Source organism: Octopus bimaculoides, chromosome 28 (genome assembly GCF_001194135.2).
Source record: "Octopus bimaculoides isolate UCB-OBI-ISO-001 chromosome 28, ASM119413v2, whole genome shotgun sequence".
Taxonomy (NCBI): domain Eukaryota; kingdom Metazoa; phylum Mollusca; class Cephalopoda; order Octopoda; family Octopodidae; genus Octopus; species Octopus bimaculoides.
The window spans coordinates 11,664,410-11,680,887 of record NC_069008.1 but is presented as its reverse complement, the minus strand read 5'-3'; the positions used below and the strand labels follow the sequence as shown (position 1 = coordinate 11,680,887).

At 36.1% G+C, this 16,478-nt stretch overlaps 2 protein-coding genes and 1 long non-coding RNA gene across 3 annotated transcripts in view; 2 read left to right on the top strand and 1 right to left on the bottom strand.

The window, feature by feature from the left end:
- Positions 1–364: 364 nt before the first annotated feature.
- On the top strand, positions 365–6,933 carry LOC106868858 (zinc finger protein 271). The gene is made up of 2 exons (XM_014914301.2): positions 365–1,963; positions 4,895–6,933. The coding sequence occupies exon 2, from the start codon at positions 5,361–5,363 to the stop codon at positions 6,873–6,875; it is 1,515 nt and encodes a 504-aa protein (XP_014769787.1). The 5' UTR covers positions 365–1,963; positions 4,895–5,360; the 3' UTR covers positions 6,876–6,933.
- Positions 6,934–10,587: 3,654 nt separating this feature from the next.
- Positions 10,588–14,384, bottom strand: LOC128251057 (uncharacterized). Its single transcript, XR_008266948.1, has 2 exons — positions 13,538–14,384; positions 10,588–11,430 (listed from the first exon to the last, which is right to left on the bottom strand). It is a non-coding gene; the product is annotated as an uncharacterized LOC128251057 (long non-coding RNA).
- Positions 14,385–15,143: 759 nt separating this feature from the next.
- Positions 15,144–16,478, top strand: part of LOC128251056 (zinc finger protein 271-like) — a 12,593-nt gene continuing 11,258 nt past the window's right edge. Inside the window, exon 1 of the mRNA XM_052977379.1 lies at positions 15,144–15,268. The gene's annotated coding sequence lies outside the window, so the exon portion shown is untranslated. The remainder of the gene's footprint in view (positions 15,269–16,478) is intronic.

Sequence of the window (16,478 nt, the reverse complement as noted above, 5' to 3'; positions counted from 1 at the left end):
ACAACATAGGGGTTCAAATGACTAATGTTCACCAAATCTGTAATTTATTTTATATCACATATAACGATTTAACTTCAGATTTTTATAAAAAGCAGATCAACATTTCCGTTTGGAAGTATGATCCTGTGCAGAAAAACAGGGAGAGAGAAATATCTTTTTTCCTTAGTGAAAGTATCAAAATTTACCGAAATGTTTACCTAACGACTGAACTCATCGAATGAAGATGACGAAACATTCTTTGGACTTTCCGAGTCAGTGGAATCCCTGAACAATTTGGACGTGACACTGATAACAGACTGAGAATGAATGGAGAAATTACAAATGTAGACATCGTTAAAATAACTGAAGCGAAACGTAAAATATAAGATCATAAAATTGATTTAACGAGTACCATTATTAAACATTACGCTTTTTTATTTGCTGAAGTATAATGTTTTGAGGTAATCTTCCAGTTTTGAGAGGTAAAAAAGTAAATAAAAATACAAGGGAAATAACTTAACATCTTACTAGTATTATCGTACTCTCCCCCACCCACCCGTTCGCGAGCGCGCATTTTTTTCTTCATATTCATTCGCAGCAAGTTGTTTTACACCTATTATACTAATTTTTTTTATTTTTGAGCTCGGGTCAAACGATTTAGTTTGACCGTTATTGCCCTATATTGGAAGATTACCATAAGTTGTTGTGCAGCCGGTACAATGATATTCAATCACGTGTGTGATTTATATATAAACAGTTAACTTCAATCACATGTGTGATTTATTTATAAACAGTCAAGAAAAAAAAAACACATTTCAGAGTAGTACGGTTAATACTAGTAAGACGTTAAGTTATTTCCCTTGTATTTTTATTTCCTTTTTTTTTACCTCCTTAAACTGGAAGATTACCATGTTTGGAATATATTACAATGTTACCCTAAAAAAAAACATTCGTTTTATCTACAATATATAGGTGTAGGAGTGGCTATCTGGTCAGTAGCTTGCTTACGAACCGCATGGTTCCGGGTTCAGTCCCACTGCGTGGCACCTTGGGCAAATGTCATCTACAATAGCCTCGGGTCGACCAAAGCCTTGTGAGTGGATTTGGTAGACGGAAACTGAAGGAAGCCCGTCGTATGTATGTATATATATATATATGTTTGTGTGTCTGTGTTCATCCCCACAATATCGCTTGACAACCGATGCTTGTGTGCTTACGTCCCCGTAACATAGCGGTTCGGCAAAACTACCCGATAGAATAAGTACTAGGCTTACGAAGGATAAGTCCTGCGGTCAATTTGCTCGACTAAAGGCGGTGCTCCAGCATGGCCACAGTCAAATGACTGAAACAAGTAAAAGCGTAAAAGAGAGAAAAATGAAACTCATAAAAATATAATTCAAAGTAATAACCTTCACCACGTTACATAGAAATGTTTCTACACAATAATGACAGCAGAATTTCGTCATTAATCTAATATTGATTTATTTTCATTCTCAAACCCTAAAATTATTCTAAAAACGAGGAAAGTAATTGAAACACACGGAACATACCAATGTGAGGGACATAGATGTTTTAACACCGTTTTTAACCATGTAGACAATAATAAAGCGCGCGAGTTCTTACATTTCCACCTTTTAGAAGATAAAATATATATCAACGAAACCAGGACATATTTAAAGACTTATGTTGAAAGCAGAGAAATAATTAAATGTTCCAAGAGTATTCTATTGTGTAATAAGCATCTTTAATTTCTAGGACAGATCTAGTTTACAACTGACATTTAAGTGATCCAGTTAATTAGAGATGATTGCTAATTAACTATGAAAAGATAATACTACAGCTTTCTTCATTATGTCGATGTGAAAAATCTAAACGAAGGTTTGTTGTAAAATATAGAAAATGTGTTGTCGCTGTGATGGTCCAGTCTGAGTTGTGACTACTTGAATATTTTGTGACATCTTCATCATTGGCTCTATATTAATATGTAAGTATTATTAAAAGAAACAACATCTACATTGGTATAGGTCGTCTCCTTTTTCTACGACATCTGTTTGTTTGGTCCTTTTTTTGTAAACTTTCTTTTTTAAAATTTTAGAAAAACTTTTTTTTCGAATTTTTTCCCCCTTAAATCTACGTGGGAAAATACAGTGATTAAGAATATAGAAAATATAAACAAATTCAAATTTTAATTTCAAATTTCTTTATGAAAAACTCTGACCAAAAATCACCCAAGCCATCTCGCTCTCTAAATGTGAAAATGAACGGATGTTTTATGTGTTTCTGTTTGTGTTCTAGTAAAAGGCCTCAGGGTATATCTTTTTTTTTTTTTTTTTAATTTGAAATTTTACGAACCAATTTTTGGTGGACATTGGAATTAGACACTGAGGGAAAATGGCGGTGAAATTCTGGTTTAAGCACTTCATATATCTCCTCATAACTTATATATTTTTTCGCAATTTTCAGAAAATTTTTGTGAATTTGTTATTATACATACGGGAATTCGTACGATTATGCAAAAGAAAATTTTAAAACATTTTTTCATCTCATCCCTACTAAATCCTTAAGTTTCCACTCTTTCTCGGAAGTTTTTAAAATCATAGTTTCAAAATGCAGACAGTCCAATTCCACCCTTTGTTTCTGTTTATAATTTCAAAATCATTTTCAGATGAAAAGGTGTGTGATTTAATAGAGATTTAGCTGCAGTTTTTAGCACATCCTACGCCCGCACTGTACCTTCCTCATTTTCTATCGCTCTGACATGCATTGATGTTTTTCAATACTTTGTCCCCATAAATACATACAGGGCAATGATGATGTGCAGAGGATGGTCCATTGCTGGGTGCTGAAAAAAAAAAAAACGTTTTGTAATTCAAATTCTTACAAACCCCTCACTGCACCAAGCGAGTGTGTCTGTATTGTGTGAGAAAAATAATTTACTAACAGAAAAGTATGCTATTATTATAAACTAACAGTAATACCCATCATTGATCAGGTAATTACTGTTACTGTTTCTTGGGCCGAGAAGCTAGAAAAATTGGTATATTATATAGAATAATAGCTTTATGGAATCCAGGTGACTGTGTGATGGCACTGAGAAGGCCAAAGGTGAAGAGGAAGACTCATTTGAATAAGCTGTATACTCAAGAAGTGAAAGATTCAGTTTTGAATCTGAACCAGGGTGAGACGACAGTTACAGATTTAGGTTTACTTGTCCTGTATGTCTGTACTATATTAGAGAGAAACGTAATAATTTGAAGTAGAAAAGAGATGGGTTTCATATACGAACTTCTGTTTGTTCTTCAAGTTGCAACCCAGCAACTTTCAGTGTTTGGCCCTGAATTTTATTAATGCTTATGTAAGGGATTAAATTTGAATGGGACATTAGATGGTATAACTGGTATGCAAGGAATGAAGATGATGTCACCTTTACCACAATCAGTGAGCATATTTACCTCGGTGCAGTTCCTTATAGGTTTGTGCTCAGTGTTGTACCTTTGCATAATTTTTGTTGAGATGAAATAGGCAATAGCATAATAGGAGATATAGAAAACCCCTAATAGCTTCTCTTGAACCATTTACTTTCATTTTGGTGGACAAGCAAACGGACAGAATCTCTCTTTTGTATATATATAATCTTTTACTTATAGTGGCTGTGTGATAAGAAGCTTGCTTTCCAACCACAAAGTTCCGGGTTCAGTCTCACTGCATGACACCTTGGGCAAGTGTCTTCTCCTATAGCCTCAGACCATCCAAAATTTTGTGAGTGGATTTGCTTGACGGCAACTGAAAGAAGCCCATCGTATGTGTGTATATAAATATATATATATATGTATATATTTGAATGTCTGTCATTGTCCTCCCTCCCCCCATAGCTTGATAACCAATGTTGCTGTGTTTGTGTCCTTGTAACTTTGCACTTCAGCAAACGAGACCGATAGAATAAGTACTAGGCTTACAAAGAATAAGTCCTAAAATCACTTTGTTCGACTAAAGGTGGTGCTCCAGCATGGCCGCAATCAAACGCCTGAAATAAGTAAGAGAATAAAGGAATATACCCTTTTTTAAATCCCTATGGATAAATCCCAGCAATTATCTCAGACTCTCCAATGCCTATGTGATTGATGTGGGTTAAGTCTAATTTGAGTATCCATAAGGATTATTGGGTAGGATGAGGAATGAGAAAATTTTAATTGAAAAATATTTATTTTGCACATTTGTACGAGGTCCAGTGTGTAGAGCACAAATTCATTAAATAATTCTGAAAATGCCAACAAGCGTTATGATTAGTTACATGAGGTACATGTAACTAATCATGGGTCCAGAATCCATAATAGGCCGTGCATATGTGTGAATATTTTTAACATTGCGAACTTGGATTTCAAAAGATTTCCAAAATTAAAAAAGTCGAATTTAAAAGAAACTGTTTTTTGTTATAATCACACGAATTCCCGTGTGTAGAACACAAATTCACAAAAGTTTTCTGAAAATTACAAAAAAAAAAAGAAAATTAGTTATGAAGGGTTTTAAAGGGGTGCTTAAGCCTTTCATCCTTTTGAGATCTATAAAAATAAGTACCAGCTAAGTACTGGGGTCAATATAATTAACTATCCCCATCCCCTGATTTTCAGGCCTTGTGCCTATATTAGAAAGGATTTTTCATTATTCTTAAGGTGGGGAGCAGTTGGAATCCTTAGTCCATCAGATAAAATGCTTGACAGCATTTTTTCTCTCTCTTTGCACACCTCATTGGAGATTAGGTTTGTCTTTCACCCTTTTCAGGTTGTTAAATTGAAATGCTACTTTTAAGTTTATGCCAAAAATCTGAAACAAATAAAAGTTAAGAGAAATGTAGTAAAATGTCTAGTTTTTATATAGATATCCCCTATATTTTATATTTGTTTTCTTTTTATTTCAGAATATAGATGATGTTGCCATAAAAGAATTATTTACCTGAGATCCATCAATATTTATCATCCTTTAAAGACAGAAAGACTCTATGGAAAACATTACCATCAAATAGTTGAGGTTAACAGCAGAATTTCCTGGCTTCTCTGTCTAGAATGTGTACAAGATGATTTCATATTCAAATTAAAATTGGATTACAAAGGAGTTTGCAGTATATTCAAATATTAATCAAGATTACAGTTGATGGAAATATAGCAGAAGCAAAGAAATCTCTATATTGTAGAGAAAGAGATAAAGAATAATGGAAAATGAAATACATGAAAACAAGGTCCAATATAATACACAGTGGCAAAGAATAAATTTCCCCAATTATATTAAGAAAGTGAAAGGGAAAATATTATATCTGTGATATTTGTAAAAGGTCATTCTCTCATAAAAGTAACTTAGCAACTCACAGACGTGTTCATACAGGAGAGATGCCACATAACTGTGATATCTGTGGTAAAACATTCTCTGTAAGTAGTCAATTAACTACTCACAGACGTACTCATACAGGAGAAAAGCCATATCACTGTGTTATCTGCGGTAAATCATTCTGTACATATAGTCAATTAACTGTACACAGACGTATTCATACAGGAGAGAAACCACATAACTGTGATATTTGTGGTAATTCATTCTCTGAAAGTAGTCAGTTAACTACTCACAGACGTATTCATACAGGAGAGAAGCCATATCACTGTGATATCTGTGGTAAATCATTCTCTGGAAGTAGTCAATTAAGTAGTCACAGACGTATTCATACTGGAGAGAAGCCATATCACTGTGATATTTGTGATAAATCATTCTCTGGAAGTAGTCAATTAACTAGTCACAGACGTATTCATACTGGAGAGAAGCCATATCACTGTGATATTTGTGGTAAATCATTCTCTGAAAGTAGTCACTTAACTAGTCACAGACGCATTCATACAGGAGAGAAGCCATATAACTGTGATATCTGTGGTAAATCATTCTGTACGAATAGTAAATTAACTGTACACAGATATATTCATACAGGAGAGAAACCACATAACTGTGATGTTTGTGGTAAATCATTCTCTGAAAGTAGTCAGTTAACTACTCACAGACGTATTCATACAGGAGAGAAACCATATCAATGTGATATCTGTGGTAAATCATTCTCTCGGAATGGTATGTTAGCTGTACACAAATGTATTCATACAGGAGAGAAGCCATATCACTGTGCTATCTGTGGTAAATCATTCTCTCTAAGTAGTAATTTAACTATTCACACACGTATTCATACAGGAGAGAAGCCATACCACTGTGATATCTGTGGTAAATCATTCTCTCAAAGTAGTAGCTTAACTATTCACAAACGCATTCATACAGGAGAGAAACCATATAACTGTGATATCTGTGGTAAATCATTCTCTACGAATAGTAAATTAACTGTACACAGACATATTCATACAGGAGAGAAACCACATAACTGTGATATTTGTGGTAATTCATTCTCTGAAAGTAGTCAGTTAACTACTCACAGACGTATTCATACAGGAGAGAAGCCATATCACTGTGATATCTGTGGTAAATCATTCTCTCTAAATAGTCATTTAACTACTCACACACGTATTCATACAGGAGAGAAGCCATATCACTGTGATATCTGTGGTAAATCATTCTCTATAAATAGTGCCTTAACTAGACATAAACACATTCATACAGGAGAGAAGCCACATCACTGTGATATCTGTGGTAAATCATTCTCTGAGTGGGGTAGCTTAGCTACTCATAAACGTCTCCATACAGGAGAGAAACCATATCACTGTGATATCTGTGGTAAATCATTCTGTCGAGCTGGTCAGGTCACATCTCATAAACGTATACATACAGGAGAGAAGCCATTCCACTGTGATGTGTGTGGTAAATCATTTGCTGTCAAGTGTCATCTAAATAGACATATCAGTGTTCATCATGATGTGTGATTCTGTATCAAAAATTCAGCTTGTAGGGAAATAAAATCTAATAATTGGTATAACTGAATGTTTCTTTATGGAATTAATCTTTTTTTTTTTTTCTTTTGCTTGTTGGTCATCATCATCATCATCATCATCATTTAACATGTTTTCCATGCTGGCATGGGTTGGACAGTTTGGCTGAAAACTAGTAAGTTGGGGAGCTGGACCAAATTCCAATCTGATTTAGCAAGGTTTCTACGGCTGGATGCCCTTCCTAACACCAACCATTCCGAGAGTGTAGTGGGTGTTTTTTACGTGCCACCCAGCATGGGTTCCCTTGACCTGACACCAACATCAGCCATGGCTACAGTCTGACTTGGATTGTCAGGTTTATATAGCAGAGTGATCTTTTTAATCATTGTTTTGAAATTTTACACTGCTAAATATTTTGTCCCCAGGGCAAACAGCTCTGAAGCCCTGTCCATGCTGTCCACTCACCGGCACAATCATTTTAGTATTCACTTTTACATGTTTGCGTGGGTCCAGTGGACATCATTGAGGAAAATTTTCTACAGCTGGAAGCTCTTCCTGTTGCGAACCTACCCCTGTCTCCAAGCAAGGTAATATTTTCCATTGTGGCATTTTGTTTGTGCCTGTGTGCTGAGTTCAAATTCTGCAGAGGTTGACTTTGCCTTTCATTATTTCAGGGTCTGTAGAATAAGTTGAGCACTGGGCTGGAGGTAGAGGAATGTCAATATAATTGACTTAACCCTTTGCCTAGAGTTGCTAGCCATGTGCCAAAATTTGAAATCAATATTTCCTCTTGGTCTGACCAGGTTTTCCACAGAAAACTGGAAATGAATGACACTCGTTAACAACCACTGTGCAATGTCAAGACAAGGGGGACACACATACACACCACCACCACCACACTCATCATCATTTAATTTCTGCTTTCCATACCTGTATGGCCTAGACAGGTTGGCCAGAGCTAGGCAGCCTAGGGGCTGCACCAAGCTCTGTTGTCTGCTGTGGCATGGTTTTCATAGCTGGATGCCCTTCCTGATGTCAACTGCTTTACAGAGAGTAGCGGGTGATTTTTACATAGCACCAGCATTGTAGCAGTCACCAAGTAACTTGCGAGACAAAGATTCCTCAGCTGGAAGGGGCAGTAACATTGAAGAGATGGCTTTGTGCCAGTTGAAAAGAAGTTAAAGTATAATTGAGGGATAAAGACAGTTGTGTTGGTGTAGAGGAGATATATGGCTACCCCATTTGTAAAAGAGTGGGAGACAAAAATAGATACATCGATAGGTAAATGTATAGACAGATAGAGAGAAATGGTGAGGGAGATGTGCTGGGACATACTTTCAAGGTACAGATGTTTGGTGAGGGTGAGTGAGTATGGGGAATAGTGGGGGGGGGATTAGACTGGAACAAGTGATGGTGAAAGAGACGAGTGACTTGGTGGGGACTGTGGTAGGCATGTGAGGGTATTGAGGGGGATAGGTAAGGGAGGTGTTAAAGCTGGAGTATAGCAGATGGGTGAGAGCCCTGGCTGAAGGGACAGAAAAGATGAAATAATGGGCAGGAAAGATAATGAAAAATGGAATTGTTTCTGGGGTTGGGGGAGGACAATAACCAAAAATTGAGGGTGTGAGGGTAGTGTAGTATGTGCCTAATTTGCTCCCAGGTAGTTAGGGTAGATGAGTAGTATGAGAAAAGTGATGAGGTATGGGGGAAATGCTTGACAAGGTGGAGGTAGGGCTGGGGCTCACATGTACAAGCATTACCAAGAGGTAGTTTTAGGATGTCATTTCTACTGTGGTGGATGGGTGTTAGCACAGCAAAGTACCAGTTATCTTGGTCCTTTCTCACCTCTATAATGCTCAGCATTTTGAGATTGACCTTCATTACTTCATCCTGTCTTCCTGGGTCTCACTTTGCCATCAGTTTCATCCCCCTTGAAGTGGTCAGTACTTCCTTATTCAGCTGTCCTCATCCATACACATCACACTCTTCTCTCTTGCACATTACATCTGATTCCCCTTAAGCCGAACTCTTCTCTTAATACACTAGCACTTTGTTGTGCATGCGCACTAACATTGCACATCCAATGACTATACTAACTTCGTTCCTCTCATGTCCTCTGCATTTAGGGCCCACATCTTACTATTATTGTTTGTTGTACACAACATCAGACAATCTTCCTTTCATTCAGAGATAGAGAGACCTTTGGTTGCCAACAGAGGTAAAAAAAACTCTCTGAATTTTTTTCCATCCTCTTCTTATTCTAGCAATTACACTTTTGGAACATCCTCCTTCACTGCTGATTAGGTCACCTAGGAAACAGAAATTATCTACAACCTCTAGAGAGCTTCCAGAGCATTTGAATACAATTAATCACCCATGTCTCCCCATATGAACACTCCTTTCTCTGTTAACCTTTCTGTGATTCTACTGCTTGTGGGTCCATAACTTGCACTGAGTACACTGTATGGAATTTCTGCCTACACCTTTGCTACATGCCAAGCATGGCCATTTACCTGAATGTGGTAAAGCCTTGTCCATTTTCTTGCTTACTAGAACTTTGGTCTTTGCTAAGTTAACTTTCAGGCTCTTTGATTCCTACACTTCTACACTGGGGATTTCTTTTCCAATTCTGTTAGAGATTCTGCCAAGAGAGTGAAATCATCAGCATATAGTAGTTTCTAGGGGCAGCCAGTATTAAATTCCTCTGTAATGGCCTAGAGGATGATGATTCTGTATAGGAGGAGGAGACTGAGAATTGAGCTCTGGTGAAGATGAGCTTCTTTTAGTTCCTTTCTCCCAAATTCGGTAGATTAGTTTTTGTTTTCATTTCCTTCAAAATATACGATCACAGTAAGAAGGACCACCCATTGTATTTGGAATGGTTACAGATGGAAAAGTTTTGATGATAGGCTTGCTCGCTCAGCGCTAACCTACAGCTAAATACTACCAGCAACAACCCAAAGAGACATATGTAGACATTGGTGCCTTCACCTCTCCAACTCAGTTCCCTCATAACTCTCTGGAAAATGAATATTTTTTAAATGTAATTTTACAGCAACACAATTTCAATGGTGATGTCAATAAAAATTTAGAAAAAATATAATGGACAACTTTCGAATAATTCTTCTCAAATGCCTCAGCTTCGTTACCATCAGTTTCCTTAACTCTTAATATTATTCATTGGTTTTATATGTTTACTAGTTTCAAAGCTACCGTATCAGGTGGCTTTTAAGCTAGCTCCTGCAGAGGGCTCTAGATGGAGTCTTGGGCCCAACAATAACGCTTCATGCATTGAGTATGTATTAAATTTGAACAATATTTTTCAAGCGGATTGCATTAATATTTAAGCTTACTTTTAAAAGGGAGTGCAAAGAGGGATAGATTATAGTGAAAGAGAGAAACCATTCTGATAGAGAAAACACTGGAAAACTTTTCATTTTGGACAATATATATTAAAGCCATTGAAAATATGGAAATTGCAAAGTAAAATGTTGCCTCTCTATGTAACTCTCTACCAGTCTGTGAGTCTGCCTTTCAATCTAACACACTCTCTTTCCCTCTGGCTCTCTCTCAGCAAAAAGCTGTCGATGTTACTGTTACTTTTCTACAGCTGAAAGGAGAGGTAGAAAGAAGAAGAGACATAAAAAGTGTTAAGCTGAAGTGAGTGAGAATGAGGGAGTGAGCAGTGACTGAAAGGAAGGTGGTATTCATTTTAATTCTTTAAATGTTTATTAGTATTTTCAGTGTAGAAAGATACATAACCACATCAAATATCAGATGTTACTTTTACTTTCCTGCAATATAATTAACTACCGTATTGTATATACTGGGTCCTCAGCCAATATTGGATATTTTACTTTTCCACACTGTAATTAGATGTTACTTTTAAAGATGCTTGCATTTTTTTGTATTTCGTAGAATTTCCCAGGGTCCTGCTTATACATAATTAGGCATAACTGCAAATGTAAACCCCCTTCCACTGATTTTAGTAATTGTTACTGTGCCATTTGAAAGGTATTTGTATAAAAATTCATTAAAAATGCCCATTTTCCTGAAAGTTATTAAGGGGGAAAATGTCAGGTCGTGTGAATTTTCCAAAACTCCTCTCCCCAACCCCTCGCAAAACTTTTTTCCAAAAAATCTTTAAATACACTCAATCAACAGTATCCGTGCGATTATTTGTCATAACTTTTGTAAAAAAGTGTCCATTTTACTGGAATTTTCTGAGGCAACAAAGTCGGTGGGGCCTACGTCTGTGGTGATGCCAATATTTATTCAATAGTTATTAAAGGAAGTCACTATGTGTAAATGCTTACATTTTTTAATGTTTCCCATGAAGTTTTCATGGGTTCAGCTAGTAAAAATTGTTATCGTACAAAAAAATTCATTGCAGAAAATCACGTAAAAAAAATCGCCAAAAACAATTTCAGTAATGAAAACTTAGGAATCCTAAATTTCAGGATTGTGGGTCCAAATTCAGCCTGGAATGTTTCTAATTTACTCACGGAGGTGGCCTGATTCCAAAATGGTATAGGTTGGTCTATGGCCTCTAGGAATAAAGTTGAAAAAATGTGACACTCTGACATTTGCATTTATTATGTTAGATAAGCTTTTACATTACATAATATACACCCACAAAAATATATTTCTACAAAATATCATTTAAAATATATTTTAAAGACAGTTATGAAGAAATAGGGTGAAAATGGGCCAAAATTTCTTCAGAAAGACTTTTTTAAAAAACTTTTATCAATAGAATCGTAAGTTACACCCTCGAAAAGATTTGCTTAAGAAAAAAACTTTTGATTAAAAATTCTCTTTTTCAGAAAGTTATGAGGTAATAAAATTGAGGCACCTATCTGTAGCTACTGTAGCAAGTCAGAAAAGGCAGCAATATGACGTAATGGTTGTTTGCCCAAACAAGCATAATTGTTGGTAATCCCATTGGTTAGAGTTACTGCTCATATACGAATTCTAAACTTTTGTTAAAGAAATCTTTCATGAAATATGGTTCTTAGAATTCAGATATGAGCGGTTATAAAAACCCTGATTTTTGGGAAATTAGTGTTTGTAGGACGTTACTAAATTCCACGACACTCACTCCTTTGATATTGGCTATTTTTTATGCCATGTCTATGATAAAAATCCAACAAGACTTATTTGAATTGTTGTGAACTCTAGTAGTTAGTATGAAGGATTAGCTAGTGTGAATTTTAAGTCGTAATTCTATACGACAAAATGACTTTTACTTTCCAATTGTACTATAAATGTTAAATGTACATAAACTAATGTAGTAATTATTTTCTCTTCACGTTTTTCAACTTGTTAATGAAATTTATTTCTGCAATTATGAAACTCTGTATTTTTTCATAGCGGTTAAAAGAACACAAATTTATTTATCTTCAACATACATGCATGCATAAAATGTCAGTTAGCGTTTGAGAGTATATATTTCTCACTATGGCGTTTATGTAGCTGGAGTCAGGATTTATGTATAAATGATAACATTTATGAGTAAGTTATAAGTGACGTGTTTATCAATATATATTCCTACTTGGAAAGTAAAATATATTTATTATCTATTTCCAAATAGGAAACATATAAAAGTAGTGTTACACAAACAGTAACAAAACTGGCTATAAATCTATGTCCAATCTGGGTAGGTTAACCATTTGCCTGTTCTGTTATCACATCTGATACACAGGACATATTTCTCAGGCATACATGTATCATTTATGATACATATTCCCAATTTTTGTCTTTTTTTTCCAATTACCAGAGTAAGTTGGGACTTAGGAAAAGAAAGCTTTATAGTACTCAGAAACATATGAGACAAGGGCCAACAAAAAATCTGAAAACCAGTATAGACTTAGGAACAAAGCTAGGAAAATGTTCTGGACAAGCAAAGGGTTAAGGAAATAGGGTAAGTTTTGCCTTGTGATACTGGGGGTTAAAAAACCCCTAAAATTCTAGCAAGGAGTCAGTTGTTTATTTTATTTTATCCAACCACCGCCACCACCATGACGATGTTGACTACAGCAGAATTTAGCCTTGGAATGTACTGAGCTGGAAGAAACACTTCAAGAGAAAAGAATGAACCGCAAGTGTATGCTCTGACACTTGCCTCTATCTATATTGCTAAGCACTCCATGTCTACCTACTGGAATAAGAGTTTTGACTGTTATTTCCAGCAGGAAGACATATTTACTATGTCCTTTGATTAACTTTAATCCTTCAGCTAATTTAATGTTTTTTTTTTTTTTTTTTTTCAGCCTGCAATCACCTATATTATTGATTCTGTTATTTTTAATTGTTACACTAGATAATAATAGTCGATGATATCTTCGCAAATATTTTCTCGTGAATTTTTTTGCTCTGTATATATATACATATATATATATATGTGTGTGTGTAGCTACACACACACACATACATGCATATATGTTTTATATATATATATATATATATGTATGTGTGTGTACTAGCAGAAGCACCCAGCATAGCCTAGGAATGAAATTTTTCGTTATATACTGGAAGAAAAATGCAAAATATGTTGTATGAAAGGAGATAAATTCTACCACATATGTTTGAGCAAGAATTACCCTTTCATACAACCATTTATGTGAATTATAATTGTTACTTAAGTCTGGAAATACCCTGTTCTTCAATTCAGCTGAAGAATTCACCATGATAGCAATATGAGCCAAACTGATATCACCATTCCATCAATTGGTACTTTCCTATTTCCTAAATGGAGGAGCCAGGTTGAAAACTGTTTTGCACATTGGTCCCCATGTAATAAAGGTCGCACATTAGTATTGAAGGAGAATTTCAGTACTTTATTCTATAGGTGTGAAGACTTACTGCTTGCTTTTATTTCATCAGATCTTGTTTGTTTTGAAATGACTGGTAATATCTGTCTGAAGTCTCCTGATAAAACTAATGTAACTCCTCCCATAGATTTATTGTTGCCTCTGATGTCCTGTAGGGTCTTACTCAGAGCTTCCATTGCACCTCTATGCGATATGGTGCATTCATCCCAAATGATAAGGTGACATTGGCACAACACTTCGAGTGAACCTGAATCTTTGTTTATGTTACAAACTGGGCTGTCATTTGTGACCAGGTTTAGTGGTAATTTAAAGACAGAACGAGCTGTTTGTCCTCCTGGGCAGCAAAACCAGATAATGGTACAACAACTGCAATTCCCTTTTGTTACCTTATCTTGAAGAGAAGCAATGTTACAAATGTTTTAGCTGTGCCACCAGGAGCATCAAGAAAGAAAATTCATCTGCTTTTTTCTGGCGATTGTGAAACACCGTACGCACGCACACAGATACATATACATGCAGTATCAGGCATCAGATGAAATGGACGTGTGTGTGTGTATGAGAGAGAGAGAGTGAGAGTGAAGAGATGTGTTGTAATGTATACATACATACATAAATAAATTGGCATATGTCTTTGTTGTATGTATGAGTGCTTGTGTGTGTGTGAGAGAGAGAGAGAGAGTGTCACTTAGACACAACTATGACGTCATGCTGCTTGCTTAAGTCTTATAACCACCGCACAAGTTTTTCAATTAATTATATTATCTATAACAGATTACCGTATAGTGGCCATCGTTGATATTTCAAGCACGTGTTATTAGATGGAAAAACAGTTAGTATTGAATTACTATAAAACATTTTCATGTACAAATATATTACTTATTCAGTGTTCACCTTTTGTGGTGGAAGCATGTGATATGGTACAAAACACGTGTGTTATGAAAAAAGAAAATTTTCATTTTTGTTTTTACACTGAGAGGAAAAGCAACATATAAAATTTCGTTTTTTTCCTCTAGTTTTCGTACTGTCGTGAAGTCTGTCAGTGGTCGGTGGAGACAAAATTGCATACGGACCAATCCATTGGCGGCCCAGGACTTACACTCGAAATTCGGCAAAACGAAATATCACCATAGAAGATTTGTCGAAGGACAGTGGGTGTTTGGAGGCATATGTAGTGAAAGCCGGCAAACCTTTCTTGTTTTGCCGAATAACAAGCGGGATAGGGCCACAGTGGAACCAATAATTCAGCAGCACATTAAACCTGGCACAATAGTGATAAGTGACTGCTAGAAAGCATACGACAGTCTTGAAGCTTTCGGTTTCCAGCATCTCACTGTTAATAACAGCTACAACTTCGTGTATTCTCTCACCGGAGCCCACACAAACACCATCGAAAGTCTGTGGTGGCAAATCAAACTCCAAATGAGTGAGACACACATGCGGCATGCAAACCTCACCAGCCATCTGTGTGAATATATGTGGAGGTATGCAGACAAGGGAGATCTGTTCCAAGCATTCATGCAGAATGCTGGTGAACTTTACAAATCGCAGAGATAGGTAAGAATATTAATTTTATACTGTCATTTCACTTTCTTCCACAGTTTTGCTGTGCGGGAAACATGCGGCGCAAACGAACGGGGTTGGGGTACTATTCAAGAAGAGTGGTCCCGGCGCGCACTCGCACTAGCGAGTCGTGACTAGTCGATCCTACGACTACCTAGCGCGAGTGCGCATAAATAGTTGTGACACCAAAATACACACTGGAAGGACGTAAAACGTTTTAAGAGTAAGATGGGGAAGATTCAACAAAAAAAAAAATATTTACTTTGTTTAGGATCGACTAGTCACGACTAGCTAGCGCGGATAAGCGAGTATGCGACCACTCTTCTTGAATTGTACCCGAGGTGGGGTGGGGGAAGACTGTCGGAAAATTCACAAAATCCGATTTTTCTCTCATAACTTTCAGGGAAACATTTCCCAACAATTTTCTCTATAATCGTAATCAATGCCGTTTGAAAGGTGTTTCTGTAAAATTTCATTGAAAAATATCCTTTTCACACGATCCGGTTCTTTCTGGAGCTCCTTTAGAAAGGCACCTCTCCAAGAAAATGAAATGCAGTTTTGAAAAAAAGTTATGAAAATGGAATATATAAACAAAATAAATGATTTCTGCAAAAAATTAGAAAGATTCATCCATTTTTTAAATATTTTATACTAAATAAAACAAACGAAAAATGGGCACTCGCAAATATAATAAACAAATATGTCAGACGATACAAAGGGAGGTAATTTGCTTTTACCAATCAAGTATTATTAATGATACGAGGGGCCAAATAGCCACTAAGTTACATGTTCTATACAGGGTTGCCAACTTAGCATATTTTATGCTAGATCTAGCATTTTTTTTCAGCATTTAGCAGAAAATTTTTGAATCTAGCATGAGCAGGGAAAATAAACTTTTATTTAGCATTTTTCTCTGATCATGACATTTCCGCAATGGTTACTCCTTTAACTTCTTTTTCCTCCTTTTCTACTTCCGTTAATATATCTTACAGCCAAATTTTAGCACTATCGGCTATTGTTGAATTTTTCTTTCACTTGAAACTGCAAATGAAAGTTTATTGAGTTATGAATTTTTCCTGTTGCCCACCCCCGTCTGGTGGGAGGAGGGGGAGAAGATAACTCATGTCAGCACCTGAACTCACTACACAATAATGTAAATATATTGCAAAGAATGAAAGGCAAGACTTCCTTTTGTACCCCCCCC

Coding starts and splice junctions, on each gene's coding strand:
- LOC106868858 (XM_014914301.2), top strand. CDS start 5,361: ATGCCACATAACTGTGATATCTGTGGTAAAACATTCTCTGTAAGTAGT.